Source organism: Ornithorhynchus anatinus, unplaced genomic scaffold (genome assembly GCF_004115215.2).
Source record: "Ornithorhynchus anatinus isolate Pmale09 unplaced genomic scaffold, mOrnAna1.pri.v4 scaffold_687_arrow_ctg1, whole genome shotgun sequence".
Taxonomy (NCBI): domain Eukaryota; kingdom Metazoa; phylum Chordata; class Mammalia; order Monotremata; family Ornithorhynchidae; genus Ornithorhynchus; species Ornithorhynchus anatinus.
Genome location: NW_024396921.1, coordinates 1 through 23,016, shown reverse-complemented (window position 1 = coordinate 23,016; position 23,016 = coordinate 1). Strand labels below are relative to the sequence as shown.

The 23,016-nt window shown below is 48.2% G+C and overlaps 2 protein-coding genes and 1 long non-coding RNA gene across 5 annotated transcripts; all 3 read right to left on the bottom strand.

Moving 5' to 3' along the window:
* Positions 1-3,311: 3,311 nt before the first annotated feature.
* On the bottom strand, positions 3,312-5,542 carry LOC120638208 (butyrophilin subfamily 1 member A1-like). Its single transcript, XM_039911063.1, has 2 exons — positions 5,465-5,542; positions 3,312-5,152 (listed from the first exon to the last, which is right to left on the bottom strand). The coding sequence occupies exons 1-2, from the start codon at positions 5,540-5,542 to the stop codon at positions 4,523-4,525; spliced, it is 708 nt and encodes a 235-aa protein (XP_039766997.1). The 3' UTR covers positions 3,312-4,522.
* On the bottom strand, positions 5,048-10,969 carry LOC100085360 (myelin-oligodendrocyte glycoprotein-like). Of its 3 annotated transcripts, XR_005659738.1 has the most exons (6): positions 10,613-10,969; positions 9,202-9,295; positions 8,840-8,932; positions 8,256-8,603; positions 5,722-6,461; positions 5,048-5,622 (listed from the first exon to the last, which is right to left on the bottom strand). XR_005659738.1 is itself a non-coding variant. In XM_039911061.1 (5 exons), exons 1-5 carry the CDS (start codon positions 8,940-8,942, stop codon positions 5,588-5,590), a joined length of 624 nt encoding a protein of 207 aa, XP_039766995.1. In that variant the 5' UTR covers positions 8,943-9,096; the 3' UTR covers positions 5,048-5,587. The 3 variants fall into 3 exon arrangements, 1 of the variants encoding a protein (XP_039766995.1); XM_039911061.1 differs by lacking the exons at positions 9,202-9,295; positions 10,613-10,969 and having other exon boundaries at positions 5,722-5,742; positions 6,345-6,461; positions 8,840-9,096; XR_005659737.1 differs by lacking the exons at positions 9,202-9,295; positions 10,613-10,969 and having other exon boundaries at positions 8,840-9,096.
* Positions 10,970-17,165: 6,196 nt separating this feature from the next.
* Positions 17,166-20,933, bottom strand: LOC114808945. Its single transcript, XR_003756703.2, has 4 exons — positions 20,901-20,933; positions 19,403-19,520; positions 17,681-17,701; positions 17,166-17,583 (listed from the first exon to the last, which is right to left on the bottom strand). It is a non-coding gene; the product is annotated as an uncharacterized LOC114808945 (long non-coding RNA).
* Between the last annotated feature and the right edge of the window lie 2,083 nt (positions 20,934-23,016).

Genomic DNA, 23,016 nt, shown 5'->3' with positions numbered 1-23,016 from the left:
TGTGGGCCTGAAAGTCAGAGGCTCTGGGTTCTCATCCACTATCCACCACTTGTCTTGCTGTGTGACTGTGAGCAAGTAACTTAACTTGTCTGTGCCTCAGTTATCTCATCTGTAAAATGGGGATTAAGACTCTGAACCCATGTGGAACATGAACTGGTTACAGCCTGATTTTCTTGCATCTATCCCAACGTTTATTACAGTGCCTGAGGTAGATACAAGATAATCAGGATGGATACAGTCTATGTCCCACATGGGGCCCACAGTCTAAAACCACAACTAAAAAATACAACAGAACAGCAACAAGACAGGACTCTGTCCTGGACTCCCATCCCCCCGTGATGGTGAGGAATAAAAATGATTGGGGAAGGACAATACCCATTCCCTGTAACCTCTCACAGACTCAGATTGGACCTGTATGAACCCCATGGTAGGAACTGTTTCCCCACTTTGAGGATCCTTGAGTCCCTCCCGGGTCCTCGGTAGCCATGATGGACCCCAGCTGGGCAGAGAGCAGGGGAGGAACTGAGGTCCTCACAGGTACAGGGATTTTCCTGGATGTTGGAGGTGGTCCCTCTCTGCCATGGAGGCTGGGGGTGTTAGAAGATCCAATTAGCTCATGTCCCCATTGGACCTTCCCCCCAATTTTCCAACAATAACAACAACAATAGGAAGAACCCAGAGTTTGAATGAAGCTTATTACTCTTGCGAGTGCATCCGTAGCCTTTCTGTCCACCTCCAGGCTCCCAACCTTATTGTCCATGCTTCATGTAATGCCCTCCAGAGGACGGGGCGATGTGGCTGCTTTCTTCAGTAAGGGTATCCAAAATATAGGAGGTCGGTCAGTCAATCATAGTTATTGAGTGCTTACTGTGTGCAGAGCATTGTACTAAGCACTTAGTGAAGCAGCGTGGCTCAGCGGAAAGAGCCCGGGCTTGGGAGTCAGAGATCATGAGTTCGAATCCCAGCTTTGCCACTTGTCAGCTGTGTGACTTTGGGCAAGTCACTTAACTTCTCTGTGCCTCAGTTACCTCATCTGTAAAATGGGGATTAACTGTGAGCCTCACGTGGGACAACCCGATTACCCTGTATCTCCCCCAGCACTTAGAACAGTGCTCTGCACATAGTAAGCGCTTAACAAATACCAACATTAGTATTGGCAGAGTAGAATATATCAGTAAACACATTGCCAAGCTTACAGTCTAAAGGGAGAAACAGACATAAATATAAATAAATAAATTACAGTACATTTGTGCTATGGGGATGGGAGGGGGGATACATATAGGAGGCAAGTCAGGGTGATGCAGAGAAGAAGAAAGGAGAGCTTAGTCAGGGAAGACCTCTTGGAGAAAATATGCCTTCATTAAGACTTTGAAGGCGGGGAGAGTAATTGTCTGTCAGATATGAGGAGGGAGAGCATTCCAGGCCAGAGGCAGGATGTGGGTGAGAGGTCAGTGGTGAGATGGATGAGATCAAGGTAGAATGAGAAGGTTAGCCTTAGAGGAGTGAAGTGTGTGGGCAGAGTTGTAGTAGGAGAGTAGGTCTGATTATTTTTTCACCTCTTACCCCAGGATCTCTGTGTGTGGTCCCTGCTACTGAGAAAACGCAGAAAAGGGCAAGAACAGTGACAGGTAGATGAAGAAAGGGTAAATACAGAAAGCCTAAATGTGAAGAGAAGACAAGAACAGTGATGAGCAGCAGTTAGAGTGCAAAGACGTTGAGCCATTTTCAGGCAGAGTTAGAGGAGAAAGGGGAACTAGCACTAGGACTGGATGAATGGCAGCACTGGTCAGAGATGGGCAGAAAGGGGGACCGAAGAGCAGCGGGGAAAGGAGAGGGGGAGGGAGGGTGGAAAGAGGGACCTCCAGTCCAAGAGTCTTGATCTTTTCTGTGAAGTCACGGATAATAATAATGATGATATTTGTTAAGCGCTTACTATGTGCCAAGCAATGTTCTAAGCACTGGGAGAGAGGTACAAGGTAATCAGGTTGTTCCATGTAGGGTTTACAGTCTTCATCCCCATTTTACAGGTGAGGTAACTGAGGCACAGAGAATTTAAGTGACTTGCCCAAAGTCACACAGCAGACAAGTGATGGAATCAGGATTAGAACTCATGATCTCTGACTCCCGAGTCTGGGATCTTTCAGCTGAGCCCCGCTGCCTCTTTATCATCACCATCAGCCAACCATCTGGGGTGGAGAGAGATGGTTGGGAGCCCCAGATGGGAAGGGGATTGTGTCAAACACAATTGGATTAGATTTGCCTCAGCACTCAGACCAGTGATTTTTTAGTTTTGTTTTCAAAGGGTATTTGTTAAGCACTTACTAAGAAGCAGCGTGGCTCAGTGGAAAAAGCCCGAGCTTGGGAGTTAGAGGTCATGGGTTCAAATCCCAGCTCTGCCACTTGTCAGCTGTGGGACTTCGGGCAAGTCGCTTAACTTCTCTGTGCCTCAGTTCCCTCATCTGTAAAATGGGGATGAAGACTGTGAGCCTCATGTGGACAACCTCATTACCTTGTATTTACCCCAACACTTAGAACAGTGCTCTGCACATAGTAAGTGCTTAGCAAATACCAACAGGTACTGAACTAAGTCCTGGGATAGATACAAGATAATCAGGTTAGACAAAGTCCATGTTTCACATGGGGCTTTCAGTCTTAATCCCCATTTTACAAAAGAGATAACCAAACCACAGAGAAGATGTGACTTGGTCACAAAAAAACCAGTGGCAGAGCTGAGATTAGAACCCAGATTCTATGACTTTTGGGCCCTTGCATCAGTAGACCACACTGCTTCTCTACACTGACACAAAATAAGGCTGGTTTTTCCTTACAAAATTCTCTACATTCACTCCTTCCTTGCCACCCATTCAAGCACCAGGCTGGGCCATATTCTTTTCACCTCTCAGTTGCATTACTGCAACTCGCTAGTCTCCCTACCCCCAGCCTCTTCCCCATTTAGGTTTTTCTACTTTCTGCTTTGGGGATTGCATTCTAAAAATGAATGATTGCATGATTAAAGATCAGGGTACTCCAGTGTGTACCTATTTCTACAAAAAAAATAAATATTTCAACACATTTGAATTTAGATTATCCCCCAAATGTCTCCTTCTTACCTCTCCTATGTCCTCACTCCCACTCCAACTCTTCACTCCACTCAAGGCAACCTTTTTACTGCTTCCTCTCACCTATCACATATCCAAAACATTGAGCCCATCTTCACAGCCCCCTTGAAAATATTCCTCCTCCAGGACCCATTTTCTGACCAATCCCCACCTCTCCAGTCATGTCACTCCAACAGACACAATTAGCACACGTAAGTAATTGGTTGGTTTATTTCATCTGCTGATCTTGTTCATACAATTTCTGCCTACTGCTCTCCCTCATGGGACTGTCAACTTCTTGAGGGCAGGCATGATGAATGCTCCCAACACTTCCTACAGCGCTCTGTGCACATTCTGTGCTCATATGAGTGTGCTGCACACAAGTAGGTCTTCAGGGATGGGGTCTCCCTTCAGAAATGACAGATGAGCCTCAGTTCTGAGAATACAGGGTGAAAATGTGCACAGATGAGTCGATTCTAGTGCTGATGGTTTTTGCAAAACCATTCACACTCTCTTGTCCTGCTCATGAGGTCCCCACTGGGCACCGAGAACACCAAGACAGTCATCATTCAGGGTGCAGAACTTGCTAAAGTGTAAGTCTGGCCTGTGCCCACGATAACCAGCTCCAGGTTGAGATGCAAATAGAACCCAGTTCCATGGGGATTTTGGAATAGTGGACCAAAAGAAGGATCCAAGCTGTCCCACAGCCATGAGAAGAGTTGGAAGAAGTGGGAGTCTCTGGTAATCGGGGCCGCTCATTCCTTTATTCAGTCGTATTTATTGAGTGCTTACTGTGTGCAGAGTACTGTAATAACCACTTAGGAGAGTACAATATAACAACATATAGACACATTCTATGCCTATAAAGAGCTCACCAAGAAGGCGCGCTGCCCCTCTGCCCTCCGAGTCCAGGGTCCAGTGGAGGTGAGCTTCCCCTCTGTCCACTGAATTTAGGGTGCTGTGGATGTGAGCTGACACTCTACCCTCTGAGTTCATGTTCCAGAGGAGGTGGAGGCAGTAGAAGGGGCAGTGGCACTTGAGAAACCTCCAGTGATGGACCAGAGCTGCAGCAGCCACTATAATGTCCCCCAGTCCCACCCCCAGCGGGGACCCTTCCCCAGAGCAGCAGCAGCAGACACAGACCTCCAGCCTGGGCCTGCTCCAGGGGAACAGCAGAGAAGCCAGGGACACAGGCAACTGCAGCCATGGGAGGGGACAGAGAGCTGCAGGGCACAGAGGGCAGGGGCTGGGCGGCTCCCTAAGGGGCAGGAGGGACCTTGGGGCTGGGCTGGGTGAGAAGCACTGGGGCATCGGCACCAGAGATGGGATCCCCATCCCTAGGGGCTGCAGTCAGTTCCACCCTTTAGGAAGGTAACTTGGGTCTCCTGAAATGGGGCAGGACCAGAGGCAAGGACAAGGTTTCCCTAAGCCTTACCAGGCACAGAGAAAATAGTTAGGGGGATCGGGTCAGTGGACGAAAGCCAGAAGAAAGGCCGGAGGGTTCCAGAGAAGGTGACATGGGGGAAAGTGTAGATGTGGGATCCATCAGTCCCACTGTAGAATGAGATGACTCCAGCCTCATAGTCTAGGTAAACTGCCACCCGATGTGGTGGTTTGGTCAGGGAGAGACGGGTCCAGGGAGAAGTACGGGCCCAGTAACCGTCTTCATTTTTCTCCACAGTCCAGAATCCCTCCTCAGGTAACACGAAGATCCACCCTTTTCTCTTCACGTTTTCCCTACAAATGCCCAAATGCCAACCCATCTTGTCTCCCACCTTCACCTCCCAGCAATATCTCCCTGAGGTGAAGTTCTCTTGGCCCAGCACACAGGCACAACGATTAAATCTCTCAGGGTTATTTGGCAGTTCCTTTTCCTCATCTCCCACTTCCACCTGTTTCAAATTCTCGGATAGGATGAGATAAGGATAAGCTGTTTTTGGATCCAGAGTGATGTCCACTGCAGAGAGAGTCCCACAGTCAGTGGTCAGTGCTGGAGGGCCCAGGGTTGAGGGGCCCTCATAAGGTAGGATGGAGCCCGGGACCAACCCCGGACCCTATCCACTGATCCAAACAGTTCTGTGTGTGGGGCCACTCTGGAGTTGTTGCACCCACCCTGTGGGACACCACCCCCCTCCCACCACCAGGCACTGCCACACTCACATAGAACCTGTCTGGAGGCTGAGACCTGACCCTCCCCAACAAAACAAGGAACATGATGTCATCAAACTGCACTCTGCCTTTCCCCCAGGGCTCAGTACCCAGGATTCCCCAGTCTCTACTAGAGATCCCCAATTGCTGCTTGGGGCTTTAGCTCCTGTGTATCCCTCAACTCTGATTCAACCATTCCACTAGGCTTCTGGGGCCACTGAGAGCAGCAGGGAGAAGGAGAGGGTTCCGGGAAGAGTCTGGTGTCTGGCTCTCAGGAAGGAGCCCTGAAGGTCCATGACCCCTGGGATGGAAGGAAGGAGAGACCACAGAGAATGTCAGGGTCACTTACCCTTGTGTAACTGGGCCTGGCTCCAGCCTGCAAGAGAACAGAGAAAGGAGGCATCACTGGAGTGGTGGAGTGAACCCAAAATCCAAAATGAGGTAAATGACATAAATAGAGAATCACTGAACTTACTGAGCTCAATCAGGAGTTTCTCTGAAAAGGAACAGAAATAAGTCAGGTACCCTCCAGATTGGAAAACTTGGGTTGGACTGAGAGGAGAGGTGTTGGAATAGGAGGAGTCTATTTCTGGAATATACAGCAGAGGAAATGGCCCCATGGACAGTATCCCCACTGCCCAGGGAATGATCCATGGCTCCTGAATGATCACTATTGTCCCTGGAATCTCCAGGAAAAGCTGGTTGATTATCAGCCAGTATCTTCCAGAACTCTGATCTCACTGCTCTGCTAGGATTGTGGTTGCACTCAAGGAACTGGATGGCAGGATGGGGATAGGGAGTGGTGGGCTTTGGTCTGAACTGGAGAGGTAAGAGATGGGGTGTTTACTCTCTATGGTCTTCCCTCTCCCATATGTGACAGTTGGCACAGACACAAGATCATTCTGTCCTTTCTCTGGGGGGAAATGGAATGTCCAGTTGTGGGTCATTGGTGAGAGGGTGGAACTGTGGGTTGGTGCCTTCCCTGGGCATTTGGGACCACTGACCTCTAACTTGTCTGTCTGCCCTCCACCTCCACAATTTGCCTCCCTGATTTCCCTGCAATGATGGACATGTCACAGGAATATTCTTGCTCTTTACCTTTGTCCCTGTTCTGTTTCCAGATGAGATAAAGACCCCCAGCGATGAGCAGTCCTAACAGAGGGATGGTCACACCCAGGGCCACCATCAAGGACAAAGCCATCGGGAAGAGTGGAGCTGAAACAGAATTCCCAAAATACCCTTAGAGGGAAAGATGGAGCAATTTCAGCTGTTTCCTTTGCTGCAGGAGTGTTAGAGCCCCATGGGAGAGGGCGTGTCCAAAGGCCCCAAGTCCTAGCTGTGTTGCTGCTGCAAGCCTTTCTGGGAGCCCGGTGCTGGGGCAAGGACTTTAGAACTTACCTCCTCTCGGCAAGGGGTGCAGATTGCAAGACTGGGAACCCAGTAATTTGGGGAGCACAGAAAGTCACCTCACTGTGGGGAAGAACAAAGAGCTAGAGTTTCCCTGGATTGGCCAGGGTTAAGGAACAGTAGGGTCATGGAGGAGAGGGGTGTCTCATGATTTTCCAGAGAGAGCGCTGTGTCCTTGGTGGAAGGGTCTGGCTCCCCATCTCCATTCTCCGGCTTTACTGTTTCCTCCAGCAAAGGATCCCTATGGAACCAGGGAAATGCTGTTTCCCCTCAGGCTCTCACTCCCTGTGTCCACCTTGCCAGTATTTCCCCCAGGGAAGGAGCAGGGAGAAGAGCAGCAGTGTAGCACCCAGGTATTTTCATCTGGAGAGAGGCAGACAGGAGGGGGAGGAGAGCCCTGGACTCTCGGTTCCTACATTGGCCTGGACCCGAAAATTCCCTCCCAATTTCATTCCACATCTCCATTTTCTTCCTCCTTGACCTGTGCATTCATCCAGACCTGTTCCCTTTTCACAACTCAGGTTTATATGAATGTGTGTATGTGTGTTTATGAAATGTTCACAAACCTCTTTTGAAACCCCACAGAGAAGCATAGCCTAGTGGAAAGAGCATGAGCCTGGGACTCAGCGACTTGGTTTCCAATCCTGACTCCTACTCTAGCCTGCTGGGTGAACTTGGGCAAGTCTCTTAAGTTCTTTGAGCCTCAGTTACCTCTTTTATAGAATGGGGATAAAACACCTGACCTCATATAATCAATGGAATTTATTGAGCGATCATTCTAATACAGAACTCTTCAGTTCTTGTATCCCCACTCCTCTAGATCTTCCTGTAGTTTCCCATCAAACAGAAACTCCTTACCATTAGCTTTAAAGCACTCAATTACCTTGCTCCCTCCTATCTTACCTGCCTGATTTCCTACTACAACCCAGCCTACATATTTCTCTCCTCCACTGCCAACCTAATCGCTGTAACTCTATGTCATCTACCTCAATGCCAACCCCTCACCCACATCCTGCTTCTGGCCTGGAACTGCTTCCCTCTTCATATCTGACAGACCACCACAATCTCCACTTAAAAAAGCCTTATTAAAATCACATCTACTCAATGAGGTCTTCCCCAATTAAGCCCTCATTTCCTCTACTCTCTCTCTCTCTCCCTCATCCAGACCAATCTGTGTTGGGACCACAAGAACTGAGTCTTGCCCTGGCTCTGCACAGGCCCTGGTTCAGAAGAGATCCTAATATTAGAAAATATGAACATCTCCTGGGGAAAGACCTAGCCAGTAGTTGAGAGGGGGTTTCCTGCCCTGAACTCCATCTTAACACCAAACTGCTGGGAATCACAGGAATTCAGTCCAGAAATAGACCCAGAAAGAGACTGACCCAAGGTAACAGTTGTATGAAAATGCTACACTGGACAATGCTGCCTGTGGATCAGCAGGGGACTGGGGACAGCAGAACCAGATGCTGGTAAGGAGAGGTGGATACTGTGGAATTCTGGAGCAGAAGAGGATTCTGGGTTGGAATGGGAGAGTCCAGGAGGTTGCCTCAGACTGAGACAGTAATGTCCCCCATTGGTCAAAAAGAAAAACCAGCTACTCACCAACCACCTGAAGCTCCAGAGTGGCAACTTCACTCACTTGACCATTATAGAAAGAACAGCGATACTGTCCCTCATCTGAGACTGTGACATTGTATACTCTCACAGCCACACTCCCATAATCCATGGCGTCAGTCACCAACTTTGTCCTCTTATGATACTCTTCCATCTGCTGTTGAAACCGGTCCTTTCTGTTCTCATACAGATGCACAATGTCAGAGGGTTGGGATCGGAACCACCTCACCTCCATAGACTCAGCATTCATCTTGGGCTTCAGGTGACAAGGTAACTCAACATCTTTCCCCTCCAGGGCCAGGATAGGCTCCGCAGGTCCAATCACAGAAAACTGAGCTGCAACAATGAGAGGCAGTCAAAGAAGCTGGCACTGGGGTCTGTGTAGGCAAGAGAGAACCCCAACCCATGTCCACCCTCTGAGGGGCCCAGAGGCATCCTGAGCCTAGAGGGGGGACTCAATCCCCTCAGATCTGATCTCTGGAGAGAAACATTCAGTCTGAGGACTCACAGGAGAGTTTGTTCTTCTTCTGAAATGTCCCTATGGAGCAGTAAAGAGAAACAAAAACACCTACCTGAGCCGAGGGTGAGCAGTTGGAGAAAGAAGAGGAGGAGGATGAGGGACTTGGATGTGAAGAATTCTGGGAAACCCACCATCTTCTTCATCACTAGGGTCATACAGAGATAATGGTGGCTCAGTCAATACCTGTCACTCACCATCAGAGAGCCAGACAGGAGTGGGACATGGGACATGGAGCACACAGCAGTGGAAACTCCTGGATCTGACATTGGTACAGGTCAGCTTCCTGTGACAAGTCACCAATTCTCCCAAACCAAATCTCTGCTCCCAGGTACCTATATAGCAATCCCCATCACCCCCCAGCTTCCCCCAGACTACTCACAGTCTTTTTCCCTTAGGATAATTCAAGAATAGAACCTGGATCTGTTCTTCACTCTGACATGAGTGGCAGGGTCAGGGCCTGGCCCCTCCGCCGGGTTTTCTTGGACATTCCCAATCGCAGGACGCTAACCTGAGAGTTAGTGGTTTGAGATCAGAAGTCAAAGGTCAGCAAAAGTCCTCGGACAGTTCCTGTGTCTCTCTACCTGACATCTCTAGAGTCTGTTCAGGGATGAGGAAGCCATGAAGGGCCGATCTGTGGATCAGGGTCTCCAGGGGTCCCAAGGGGTCGCCAGGGAACTGATTCTTAGTAGACTGTTACAACCTCCCTCTGGTCCCCCAAGCCACTCTGGTAATGAAACTAAATACCATGGCCTGGTGGAGAGAGCCCAGGCCTGGGAGTCAGAGGACCTGGATTCTTATCCCAGCTCTGCCACGTCTCTGCTATGTGACCTGTGACCTTATTGTGTAACCTTCACTTCTCTGTGCCTCAGTTACCTCATCTGTAAAATGAGGATTAACCGTGAGCCTCACGTAGGACAACCTGTTTACCCTGTATCTACCCCAGGGCTTAGAACAGTGCTCTGCACATAGTAAGCGCTTAACAAATACCAACATTATTATTATTATTATTATCTACCCTAGCATTTAGAACAGTGCCTGGCACAAAGTAAGCACTTAACAAATGCCATAAAACAAACGAACAATAAAATACTACTGCCCTCTGAGGGCCATTGGAGGGAATGGAGGGGTAGAGGGATGCTGGACACCAGCCCCTCTCCACAGCCCCCTCCATCTGCCTGTTCTCTCCCCTGCTACCCGGCTGCTTCCCCAGGCCACTTATTTACCCCTTAGCAGCCCCCCAGCATTGGCACAGGAAGCCAGGGCTGGGCGTTGGTTCTGCCTGGGTTCTCTGCCTCTGACTTCCTTGGGCTCAAGGTGAGGGTGGTTGAAGGGTCCAGAACGGAAGAGGAGGAGAAGGACCCACACTTCTGATCCGGGGGCCAGGAGGATCAAGTTCAGAGGGCTAAGTGAAGGTCTTTTACTCTTCTCTTTCCCCCCATTTCCTGCCATCCCTCATGTTACCTTATCTTTCTCACCACCCTGATCCTCATGTGCCCAAACCCTGTGAGGGCAACACAGACCAGGAGCTACCAGAACAACCCAGTGTGACTGTGGTCAAATATGGAGGGGAGGATTAGGAAATGCACCCACTCCAGGGATATTGAGGTGTTCAGTTATTCCCGTCTACTTCTTTCCTGTGTGCACCCCTCACCCTTGCCACCTCTTCCTCGAGCTGTTCTGGGGAAGAGGCAGCTCTTAGGACATCTTCCATCCCCCCCACATCACCCTCTACATCCTATGGCTACCCCTATCCTCCTCCATTTTTCAAGAGATTTCCCCAGAATTCAGCTCCAACCCCCAAGGGTAGGGTCCCCCCAAGACTCACCTGTTCGACTCCTCCCTCAGGCTTCACAGACAGCAGCCCCAGCAGCAGGGCAGATTCTCTGTTATTTGATGTTGGCCAGGCTCACTCTACCAGGGCCTGAAGTTCCTTTTGCAGGATCAGTTCCAGATCTTGACTCTAATGGGCACCACCCTCTGATAGAAAGGTGGCATTTGAACATCTTATCACTCACTGGCAGAACTCACCAGAGGCAGATGGAAGAATGAGAGGGAAACTGATGAACAGGAATTGCAACTTGTGAGTTGAATTTGGGTGTCAGTCAGGCTGTCCTGTTGCTCCGTGACCACCAGGGTGGGGTCACCTGGTGCAGGCAGAACTCCACAAACTCTCCAGGGCTCTACTCTCTGGAAAAAGGAAATTTGGTGCCAAACATCCCTCAGTCCTGGACACAGGCTATTTCCATGTGATCTTTTTGTTTCTGAAGTACCCAGCACTGAAGGGAGGGAAGTAAGGAGCAGATGCTAAAGGAAAAGAGAAGTTCAGGTTTTGTCTTTTGCAATGAGTACAATACATTCTCACAAGTTTCTTCATCTGAGATTCTGGGTTGCAATAATAACATTATATTGAATTTGTTTTACCCTTCTATTAAAGTACTTTTACATCAGGGACTTCATTAACAATAATTATGATATTTGTTAAGATCTTAATATGTGCCAAGCACTAGCCTAAGCAATGGGGTCGATGCAAAAAAAAAACAGGCTGTACACAGTCCTTATTCTACATGGATCTCACATTCTCAGGGGAGGGAAAACAGGTATTTCATCCCCATTTCACAGGTGAAGAAACTGAGGATCAGAAAAATTAAGTGACTTGGCCAAGGTCATATAGCAGCTGAGTGACTCAGGGGGAATTAGAACTCAAGTTCTCTGGCTCCTAGTCCTGCCCTCTTTCCACTAGATATCTCTGCTTCTAATGCTTCTCTCACTTCATCCCTAAGAGGTAGAGGTAGGGACTGTTATTCCCACTTTGCAGATGAGAAAACTGAGGCACATAGAGGTAAAATGACTCACCCAAGGACACACAGCTGGCCGGTGACAAAGCTGGAACTAAAACCAGGATCCCCTGAGTCCCAAGGCCATGCTTTTTCTACTAGGTTATCCTACTTCCAGATGTGAATGGTTCTTGTTTCTGAAGAGACTGTTAGGCAGTGGGATCTTTGAGAGGGTTTGGCTTCTTTTTTTGAAGAATAGTGATTTCCTGAGTCAGAGAAAACCAAAGATACCTTAAGAACAAAGTATTATTTTTGTTGACATGGTGGCAGAGCTGGTGTAAAATCAGAGTCTTCTGACTCCCCGGCTGTGCTCTTTCCACTAGACCACACTGCTTCCTGAAGTAAGTGTCTTTAGTGTCTGAAGAGTCTCATAAGCAGCAGGATCTCTGCTAGGGGTCTTGGGTTCTTTTCTTGAAGAACAGAGGTTCATTGAAACAGGGAAAATCAGGGAGTCATCAAGAACGAAATACCTCTAGAGCCTCTAATGGTTGCCCATTCACCTCTACATCAAACAGAAACTCCTTATCATCGGCTTTACCATTCAATCACCTTGCCCCCTCCTATCTCACCTTGCTGCTCTCCTACTACAACACAGCCCATATACTCACTCCTCTGGTACCAACCTACTCACTGTGCCTCTACCTAGTTTGACCTTTCCGCCAACCTCTTGCCCACATCATGCCTCTGGTCTGGAATACCCTTCCTCTTCATATCCAACAAACAATGATTGCCCCCCTCTTCAAAGCCTTATTGAAGGTACATCTCCTCCAAGAGACCTTCCCTGACTAAGCTCCCCTTTCCTTTTTTCCCACTCCTTTCTGCATTACCTTGATTTGCTCCCTGTATTCACTCCCATCTCAGCCACACAGCACTTATGTCATTCTCTGTAATTCATGCATTCATATTAATATCTGTCTCCTCCTCTAGAATCTACTTTCATTGTGGGCAGGAACTTGTCTACCCACTCTGTCATATTGTTATATTGTCCTCACCCGAGGACTTAGTACAGTGCTCTGCACTCAGTAAGCATTCAATAAATACGATTGATGGATTGAAATGTTGTCTTTGTCACCCCAGAACCTGGAGAAAACCTAAGGAGTTTCAATCTTAACCATATAATTGTTAGGCAGTTAAGAACCCAACTGGATGGGGGACCCAGTCACAAGTGAAATCGGTTCCTTCCCAAGTCCTTGGGATCAAGGCTTAAAACTTTTCCCAGTCTCTTAAAAAGAAAGCCCTATTTCAAAGATAAACAGACATACTGACCCTTTTCTCTTCAAATATAACTATATACATCATTTGTCCACAGACCACATACTTCATTTGTCAGAGAAGCAGTGTTGCTGAGTAGAAAGAGCATGGGTCTGGGAATCAGAAGACCTAGGTTCTAATCCCAGCTCTGCTACTTGTCTGCTGTGTGACTTCAAGCAAATCACTTAACTTCTCTGTGTCTTGGTTCCCTCATCTGCAAAATGGAGTCTAAAACTGTAAGCCCCTATCTGGGACATGGACTATGTCCAACCTGAATAGCTTGTATCTCCCCCAGCTCTTAGTACAGTACTTAGCACATAATAAGCATTTGACAAATGTCATTAAAAAAGAAAAAAAAGATTTCCACCCATTCTCTAGATGGCAACCACTTCAGTCACTACCCTGAGTGACAATACTCTATTCACTGCTAGCCCATACACCGGGGTAATTTTTCTGCATCTAGCAATCAATCAATTGTATGTATTGAATACTTATTGTGTGCAGAGTACTAAGCACTTGGGAATATACAATTTAACAGAATTGGTAGATATGTTTCCTGCCCACAATGAGCTTACAGTCTAAAGGGGGAGACAGACATTAATATGAATAAATTAAATTACTGATATGTGCATAAGTGCTGTGTAACTGAGGGAGGGGTGATTAAAGGGTGCAAATCCAAGAGCAAGGGCAAAAGCAGAAGGAGGTGGGAGAAGAGGAGCGGAGGACTTGGTCGGGAAAGGCCTCTTGGAGGAGATGTGCTCTTAATAAGACTTTGAAGGTGGTGGGAAGGATTGTCTGTTGGCTATGAAAAGGGAGGGCATTCCAAGCTAGAGGGAGGACGTGGGGGCTGGCATACCGAAAGGTTTGACCAAAAGTCCCAAACTCCAAGAGGCTTGGATTCTCCAAAATAAAGCAAAGTGGAAGAAGGAGGATAGTGAAGAGGAAAGTAGAAGGATAGATCAAGTTGAAGACAATCAGGCAAGAGATGGATAAAGGGAAACTCTTTTAAAGCCTAGCACATCCCAGAGGCTTGTGAGAGCTCCACCCTAGATCTTTATGGCCAGGAACATGGAGGGGAAAAAAAGCAAAATTTGAGATAAGAATGGAGAGAAATTCATTTTCTCTTCAAAATCCCTCTTGAACCAAGTAAGAAATCCGCCTCCATTAATGCCTGGACCCTGGAGAGAAAAATCTTGTGAAATAGCCCTAAAAAGCTGCAATTTCACAGTTGAAAGAGGAAGGCAACTCTTTAAAGGGAAAAGAGGAAAGTCTCGCCTGGAAACAATTAATGCAGCTTCCTAAACAAAAAACATTCAAATTTTTGTGTCCCACCTCCTGGAGGGAAGAGATTGGCTTCATACCAAACATCCTCCTTAATTTTCCTTAGGCCTTCAAGACCTCCCCTCTTAGGGTCACACCTGGAGAGTTTCCAGTACTTTATCAGTCTTGACTCTGTGAGGGAGAGTCAAGCAGAGGCATACTCATTCCATTCCTAGCTTGGGCAATGGATAGCCAGTGGAAGGCAATCTGTTGGAAGTCAAAACTCACCTGTGTTGGGCAGCAGTGGCTTGGGAGAAAGTTGAAGATGTAGACTCAAATTTACTGCACGGAAGGAGGCAATGGTAAACCTCTTGCGTGTTTTTACGAAGGAAACTCTATGAATCCACTTCTGGAACAATTACAGATGAAGGTGGGGCATCCTGGGAGAGAGTGTCCAAGGCATTGCTATGGGTCAGAGATGACTCGATAGCATAAGAGAAGACTTCAAAAACTGGATATGTTTCTCCATTTAATTCTCTCTTTCAGGTCTTCACAGCCCATCCCTTTTCCCCCAAGACTGTAAGCTCATTGTGGGCAGGGAATGTCACTGTTTATTTTTGTACTGTACTTTCCCAAGCTCTTCAGGCAGTCCTCTGCACACAGTAAACGCTCAATAAATATGATTGAATGACTGAATGAGAGGTCAGAGATGAGATAGACAAGACTGAAATAGAGTGAGTAGACTGGCATTAAGGAGCAAAGTGTGTGAACTGGGCTATAGTAGGAAAGGTTGGGGGAAACAAAGTGATTGAGTGCTTTAAAAATGATGGTAAGAAGTTCCTATTTGATGAGGAGGTGGGAGGAGTGGGGAAACATGGCACAAAGTAATAATAATAATTAAAATAATAATAATAATTGCAGCATTTAAGTACTTACTACAGTCCAGGCACTGTACTAAGCCTGGGGTGGATACAAGCAAATAGTAATGGTAATTATTGAGAACGAAGCAAAATGTTTCTACCAGAAGGCAGACCAAGTCATGATGTAGAGGAACCCGCCAAAGCCTGGGAAGAGTGGATAAGAGACAAGAGACACTGGATAAAAGATGAGAGAGGAGGGGTTCCAGGACCTGGAGCTAGGCCCAGCCAGAGGGTGGAGCAGCAACACCCAGCCAAATCCATATCAGACCACTATCTAGGTGGAATAACTCAGACACAGGGAGGAGGGGTAGGATATGAATCCAGGCTGAGGCTGGTCCCGCTTCTGGTGAGGTAACTAGTGCCTGTTGAGATAACATTCTCACTGTGCCTCGTTCTTTCCTGTACCACCATCAACCCCTGCCCCACATCCTACCTCTGGCTTGGAATGCCCGCCCTCCTCAAATCTCCCAAACTAGCACACTTCCTCCCTTCAAAGCCCTATTGAAAGCTCACTTCTTCCAGGAGGCCTTTCCGGACCAAGCCCTCCTTTTCCTCTGCACCCCCCTCCTCTCCCCATTGCCCCCACTTGCTCCCTCTGCTCTATGCCCCTCCCTGCCCGACAGCACTTGTGTATATACATGTACATAGTTATACTTCTATTTCTTTTATGATTGATGTGAATATATCTCTAATTCTATTTATTTATATTGATGCCATTGATGCCTGTTTACTTGTTTTGATGTCTGTCTCCCCTTTTCTAGACTATGAACCAACTGTGGGCAGGGATTGTCTCTATTTGTTGCTGAATTGTACTTTCCAAGTGGTTAGTACAGTGCTCTGCACACAGTAAGTGCTCAATAAATACTATTAAATGAATGAATGAATGAATAATAGTGGCATTGTTAAGCGCTTACTATGGGCCAAGCACTGTTCTAAGCACTGGGGTAGATACAAGGTAATCAGGTTGTCCCACATGGGGCTCACAGTCTTAATCCCCATTTTATAGATGAGGTAACTGAGGCACAGAGAAGTTAAGTGACTTGCCCAAAGTCACACAGCAGACAAGTGGCAGAGTCGGGATTAGAACCCATGACCTCTGACTCCCAAGCCCATGCTCTTTCCACTGAGCCACGATGCTTTGGGTCTCTCTCAGCACCACCAGAAATGGGTGGATGGTCAGATGTATTTGATCTTCAGTCAAGAAAGGCCAGAGGGTCCCCAAGAAAACTATATGGGGGAAAGTGTAGATATGGAATCCATCAGTCCCACTGTAGAACAGGACATCCTCATAGTCCAGATAAACTCCCACCTGGTGGGGGCATGAGGTCAACGGGAGATGGGGGCTTGGGTAAGTGAGGACTTGCTAGTTATTTCCAAATTACCCCAGTGCCCAGAATCCATCCACCGGGGACCGTGAAATTCTCCCTTTTCTCCTCACATTTACCCTACAAACAGCCAGATCTGAGTCAGACATTTCCCACATTTATCTCCCATCAAGGTCTCTCTGAGGTGAAGCCCTCCTTGTCCAGCGCACAGTAACAAGTATTAAATCTCTCAGGGTTGTTGGGCAGATTCTGTCATGTGTCTCCTCCTATCACATGTTCCTCAAACAGGATGAGAAGGAGTCAAGTCCTGTCCAGATCCAGAGTAATGTCAGCTGCAGGGTCAGTGCTGGGGTCTTGGGGCTAAGACCCCGAGACCCCAGAGAGGCAAGATGGAGTCTGGGAGTGTCCCTGCAGTGGAGAACAGTAGCAAGTGCCTGGAGGGGGAGGCGGGTTGAGAGAAAGTCCCCGGGGGGTGCCCGGATCCCATCAGCTCATCCGGATGGTTCCGGAAAGTCCACTCTAGCATTGTGGCACCCACCCCACGGCACCAGCGGGCACTGCTGTACTCACACAGGACCCACCCAGTGGTGAAGACAAGCCCTTTCCACAAAACACAGTATGTGTTAGCTTAGTACAGTGCTCTACACACAGTAAGCGCTCAATAAATATGATTGAATGAATGAATGTGACACCATTACACCACACCATGAATCCAGAGTTGCATGGTTATGTCAAATGGCACATGGGAATGGCATTTTGGATTACTGACAAAAATTCTGAAACAGGTATTCCCTTGAGAAAAATGCTTTATTTCCTCCAAAAACAGAGACAGGGACACAGACCCAGGTTGGAGATGCCCAGCGTAGACACCTTCACCCACTTCCTCCTTCCTCAGGGAAGCTGACTTCCCACAGGGCTCAGAACCAATGATCCACATCAGTCTTGCTGGGGATACCCAATTCCTTCCTGGGTTTTCAGCCCCCTTTTGTTCCCCCACTCTGGTAGAGGCGTTCCAGGAGGCTGCTGGAGCCCTAACAGCAGCAGGGTGAAGGAGGAGGAGGAGGCTGCAAAGAGTTGTGGGAGTGGCCCTGGATCTGGCTTTCTGGAATGGACCAGGAAGAGTCCGGACCGCCAGGCAGGAGGGAGCTGAGATCCTCAGAGAATTTCAGCGCTTTTTACGTGCTTCTAACTTCTCCCGGTTAGACTCTGCAAGATAACAGAGATAGGAGACGTCAGCAGTGCATGAATGGACACAAAGACTGACACAAGCTACAGAAGGAAATGAAGGAAACACAGAACTTACTGAGCTCGTCCCTGAGTTTCTCTGAAAAGAAAAAGAAATAAGTCAGGGACCCTCCAAGCAGGAAGAACTGGGGTGAGAGTCTACATCTGGGATATATAGCTGTGGACTATACCTTTGGAAAAAGAGTCCCATTGCCAATGGGTTTCACTGACACTGTCCTCTCCTGATTCTCCTCCTATACTTCTGGCTGATCCTTCTAAGTCTCTTTCACCATCTCCTCTTCTGATTCCCACACTCTTTGAAGCTCAGTCCTGAGTCTCCTTCCAATGCTCCATCTGCACCCACTCTCTTGGGAGGATTCATTCACTCCCATGACTTCAACTACCATCTCTACATAGATGATTCCCAAATCTACCTCTCCAGCCCCAACGTCTCACCTCTGTCATCTTGAATTTCCTTCTGCATTCAAGAAATACCTACTTGGATGTCCCACTGACACTTCAAACTTAACTTGTCCAAAACAAAACACTTCATCTCTAGAAGCAGCGTGGCTCAGTGGAAAGTGCACAGGCTAGGGAGTCAAAGGTCATGGGTCCAAATCTCAGCTCTGCTGCTTGTCAGCTATGTGACTTTGGGTGTCACTTAACTTCTCTGTGCCTCAGTTACCTCATCTGTAAAATGGGCCTTAAGGCTGTGAGCCCCACTTGGGACAACCTCATTATCTTGTATCCTCCCCAGCGCTTAGAACAGTGCTTTGCACATAGTAAGCGCTTAACAAATGCCGTCATTATTATTATTATTATGTTTTCCCCAAGATTTTCCCATCACTGTTGACAACACTACCAACATCCCAAATAATAATTATTATTATGGTAGTTATTAAGCATTTACTTTGTGCCAAGCACTGTACTAAGCTCTGGAGTAGACACACGACAATCAGGTTGGACATAGTCCATGTCCCAAATGAGGCAAAAGTTGTAAGCCCCTTTTCCTGTCTCACAAGCATGTAAACTTGGTATGATCCTCAATTCATCCTCCTCATTCAATAAGCATACTCAGCCGGTCACAATATCTTGTCGATTCTATCTTCACAATATCTGCAGAATCTGCCCCACCTTGCTATCCAAACTGCTCTCATGCTTGTCCAAATGGTCTTGACTACTGCATAAACCTCCTCACTGTCCTCCCTGTCTCCAACCTTTCCCCTCCCCACATACTTCACTCTGCTCCCACTATTACTTTCTAAAAAATCATTCTATGCATGTTTCCCCTAAAATCTCCAGTGGTTTCCTATTATGGTATCAAACAGAAACTCCTCACAAACGGTTTTAAGGCACTCAAATCAGTTCGTTCCCCTCCTACATCTTCTCACTCATCTCCCACTACAACCCAGTCACAAACTTTACTCCACTACTCGGCCTCACTGTTGTCTCTCTCACTGGTGACCTTTTCCTCATGCATCCCACCTGTCTGGAACTCCTTCCCCCTCTATATCCACAGGCCACCACTCTTCCGTTCTCAAGACCTACTTCAATCGTATCTCCTTCAGGAAGACTTTCTTAATCAACCCCTCATCTCCCTACCCTCTCCTCCCTCCCTTCTACTATAGAAATGTCAGGACATGAGTCATTTACAGAAGGTTGAGCCTGTGGGCTGGTATATTTCCCAGGCAGCTGGGAGCTCTGACCTCTGACTTGTCTATTTACTTTTCCCACCCTAGTTCTGGTCTCCTGCTTTTGCCTGCTGCAATGTGGATGTCAAAAAATGTTCTCAATCACTTACTTTTTTCCATGTGCTGTTTCCAGATGACATAAAGACCCCCAGCAATGATCAGTCCGAGAATAGGCAGCAGCACAGCTAGAAGCCACCTTCAGTGGATAGGCCCTCGGGAATAAGGGACCTGAAACACAATTGCCCAATATCCTATCATCAGGGAGAACATACGATAAATTCAGCCAATACCTGGTTTCTGGAAGGGCTAAAGCCTTATGAGAGAAGGCATGACCTGGGGCACCAGGTTATAGCTGGGTGTCTCCCCCAAGCCAAGCTAAGATCCTCGAGCAGGGGCAGTGAATCCTGAACTTCCTTCCTCTCTTCGAGGAGGGGCCAGTGCTGAGAGCCCAGTGGTTTGGGGAGCACAAAATGCCCAGAGTCACTGTGGGGAAGGACCAAGGTGAGGGTTACACTGGCCAGGCTAGACTGGGCTGAGGGGACAGAGGGCTCTGGGAGGAGAGGGGACCTCTTGTGATTTCCCCAGAGAGAGGGCTCTGTCCTTGCTGGAAGGATCTGTCTTCCTTTCTCTCAATTCTTGGACTTCGACTGCTTCCTCCCAACACAGGAATCCCCATGGAACCAGGAAAACGTTGCTTCTTTTTGGGCTTCTGCTCCTAATGTCCCACCCTGCCAGTGTTTCTCCTGGGAAAGGAGTGAGGAGAGGAGCAGCAGTGCAGCACCCAGGGTTTCTCACTGGGAAGAAGGTGTGGTATGGGTAGAAGGGTCCTGGGCTCTGTTTCTACCTTGGACTGAACCCAAAAATTCTCTCCCAACCTTAACTCCACATTTCATTGTCGGCTTTCCAAACCCAGTGCCCCCTTCTAGACCCATGTTTCCTTTACAACTCTAAGTTTGAATATGTGTGTGAGCATATGAACAGAGGGTGTGGTGCTCAAAATGCTGTGATGGCTCTATGCCTTCCCACACCCTGCCCCAACGCCAACCCTGCCCTCACCCCACCGCCATCCAGTCCCTCTCTGACCTCATGTAATCCTTATGGTCCCCACAGTGATGGAGCCTTAAACAGACTCAGACTGGTCTTACCTTGTTCAGACCAGATCTGGTTGGGACGTGACCAAGAAATGAGCTTTCCCCTGGTCCAGCACAACCCCCGGGACAGGGAAGACCTTGACATTAAAAAAACATGAATGTCCCCTGGGGAAAAGCCAGTCAGTAGGTGAGATGGGGGTGTCCTGTTTTGAAACCCCATCATAGCCCCAACTTACAGGGCATTCCAAGAATTCTGACTGGAACAGACTCCAGGAAGAGACTGATCCCTTGAAAGGTTCCATGGAATGCTACACTGAGCAGTGTTGCTTGTGAACCAGCGGGAGTTTGGGGGCAGCAGGATAGAACCCTGAGCAGGAGTGGACACTGCAGTATCATTGAGCCGAAAAGTAATCTGGATAGGGATGAGACTATATGCACTGCTATCTAAGTCAGGGGAGAGGAATAAACTGCCTTGATCACAGCCAGGGAAGAGCACCAGGCAAAAACAGCCACTCACCTACCAGCTGGAGCTCCATTGTAGTCTCACCCTGCTGGTGTCACCACTGAAAGAGCAGTGATACTTTCCCTCATCAGAGAGGCCAATGTTTCGTATTCTCAGAGCCACGTTCCCTTTGTCGATGGCATGTTTCACCATCTCCGTCCTCCCTTGATACTCCTTCATCTGCTCTCCAAACACGTCCTTCTGGTCCTTGAACTGGTGCACGATGTTAGAGGGTTGGGTTCGGAACCATCGCACCTCCATTTTCTCGGCGCTTTCCTTGGAGACCAGGTGACAGGGTAACACAGCGACTCCCCCAAACGGGCCAGGACGGGCCCAGCAGGTCCAACCACAGAAAACCTAGCTGTAAAAGGAAGGTGATTCAAGAGGAGCTGCCACGGGACCTCCGTGGGAGCGTGAGACTCCTATCTCTAGGAGAAGGACAGATCTGCCCCCATCCACCATCCAAAGACCCTGAGGGCATCCTAATGACAGAGCTCTCTTGATTCTGATCTCTGGAGAGAAATATTTAGAAAGAGGACCCAGAGGGGATTATGTTCTTCTGATGAGATGTCCTTTTGGGGCAATGAAATGGAAAAGGAACTCCTACCTGAGCACAGAGTGGGCAGCTGAAGAAAGAGAAGGAAGATGACGAAGTGTCTGGCTGTGAAGTATTCTGGGAAACCCGCCATCTTCTTCATTGCTGGGGACATAAAGAGACTGTGATGGCTCAATCAATACCTAATAATAATAACAGTATTTGTTAAGCACTTGCTATGGTTCAGGCTGGGGTGGATACAAGCAAGTTAGGTTGGACACAATCCCTGTCCGATGTGGGGCTCACAATCTCAATCCCCATTTCTCAGATGAGGTAACTGAGGCACAGAGAAGTGAAGTGACTTGCCCAAGGCCACACAGCAGACAACTGGTGGAAACAGGATTAGAACCCATGACCTTCTGACTCCCTGGTCTGTGCTCTATCCACTATTATGCTATGCTGCTTCCCTATCACTCACTATCAGAGAGACAGGCAGGGGCTAGAATATAGGGCACACAGCAGTGGAAGACTCCTGGACAGGATCAGGTCAGGTCAGCTTCCCATCATATATGTCACCAATTCTCCCAACCCAAATCTCCACCTCCAGGTGCCCAGTTACAAATCCCCAACACCTCCAGGTCTCCCTCAGTCCATTCCCATCTCTGTCCCTCAGGGTGAGTCAGGGAGAAGATCTGGATTTGCTATTTGCTCGGACACAGGCAGTGGTATCAGAATTGAGCCCCCTCAACCAGGATCTCCTGGACATTCTCCGCTGCAGGACACTGACCAGAGAGTTGGTGGTTTGAGATCAGAAACCAAAGGTCATCAGAAACCCTCAGACAGTTACTGGGCCTCTTCCTGAGATCTACAGAACCCAGTCAGGATTGAGGGAACTGTGCAGAGCCGAGCTTTGGATCAGGATCTGCAGGGGTCCCAGAACCCAGAGCGGCTCACCACGGAGCTGGTTCTTAGCAAAATGCTACAACCTTACCCTGCCCCACATGTCACTCTAGAAGTGAAAGTAGAATAGGGTGGAGACCGGACTTTGTACTGGATTCCCCACCACACCCTCTTATGGTGAGGGATAAAAATGATTGTGTGAGGGCAATACCCAGTCTGGAACCCCTGATAAAACTTTTGGGGGAGGCTGTTCCCCCTGTGCTCAGTTCTGTGACCCTTCAGGACCCCTCAGCAGCCATGACTGATCCAGGGTAGGGGGACAGGGAGCAGATGAAGGAGCTGGAGCCCATTATGTCTACAGAGACCCCACTGGCTGTGTCTTGTTTCCTGGTGAGAGCCTCTATCCCCACTCCACGTTTGCCCAGGAGACCTGCCCATGCCCTTTGCCCCCATTGACTATTTCAGACATTTATCTCTCCCTTGAAGCACCCTCCATACTCCCATTTCCCACTCTCTTGACCCTGCTGCTTTCACCAGCTACTTCGTTCATATAATTGAAACCAGCAAGTTTGGGGCACCCAAAGTCTTTCTTTTCCATTATCTCACCTTGGCATCACTGAAACTGTCCTCTCCTGATTTTTTTCCTAGTTCTCTGGCTGCTCCTCCTCCTCCACTATCTAATTGGGGAGTCCTCAA

Excerpts from the sequence above, each read along its gene's own strand:
- LOC120638208 (XM_039911063.1), bottom strand. The coding sequence starts at position 5,542 with ATGGACCTTCAGGGCTCCTTCCTGAGAGCCAGACACCAGACTCTTCCC. Across the intron at positions 5,153-5,464 it reads CCTTCTCCCTGCTGCTCTCA|GGTCCGGGGTTGGTCCCGGG; the intron begins GTGGCCCCAGAA and ends ATCAGTGGATAG.
- LOC100085360 (XM_039911061.1), bottom strand. The coding sequence starts at position 8,942 with ATGACCCTAGTGATGAAGAAGATGGTGGGTTTCCCAGAATTCTTCACA. Across the intron at positions 5,743-6,344 it reads GAAACAGAACAGGGACAAAG|AGAAACTCCTGATTGAGCTC; the intron begins GTAAAGAGCAAG and ends GTTCCTTTTCAG. Across the intron at positions 5,623-5,721 it reads GAAACTCCTGATTGAGCTCA|GCTGGAGCCAGGCCCAGTTA; the intron begins GTAAGTTCAGTG and ends GTTCTCTTGCAG.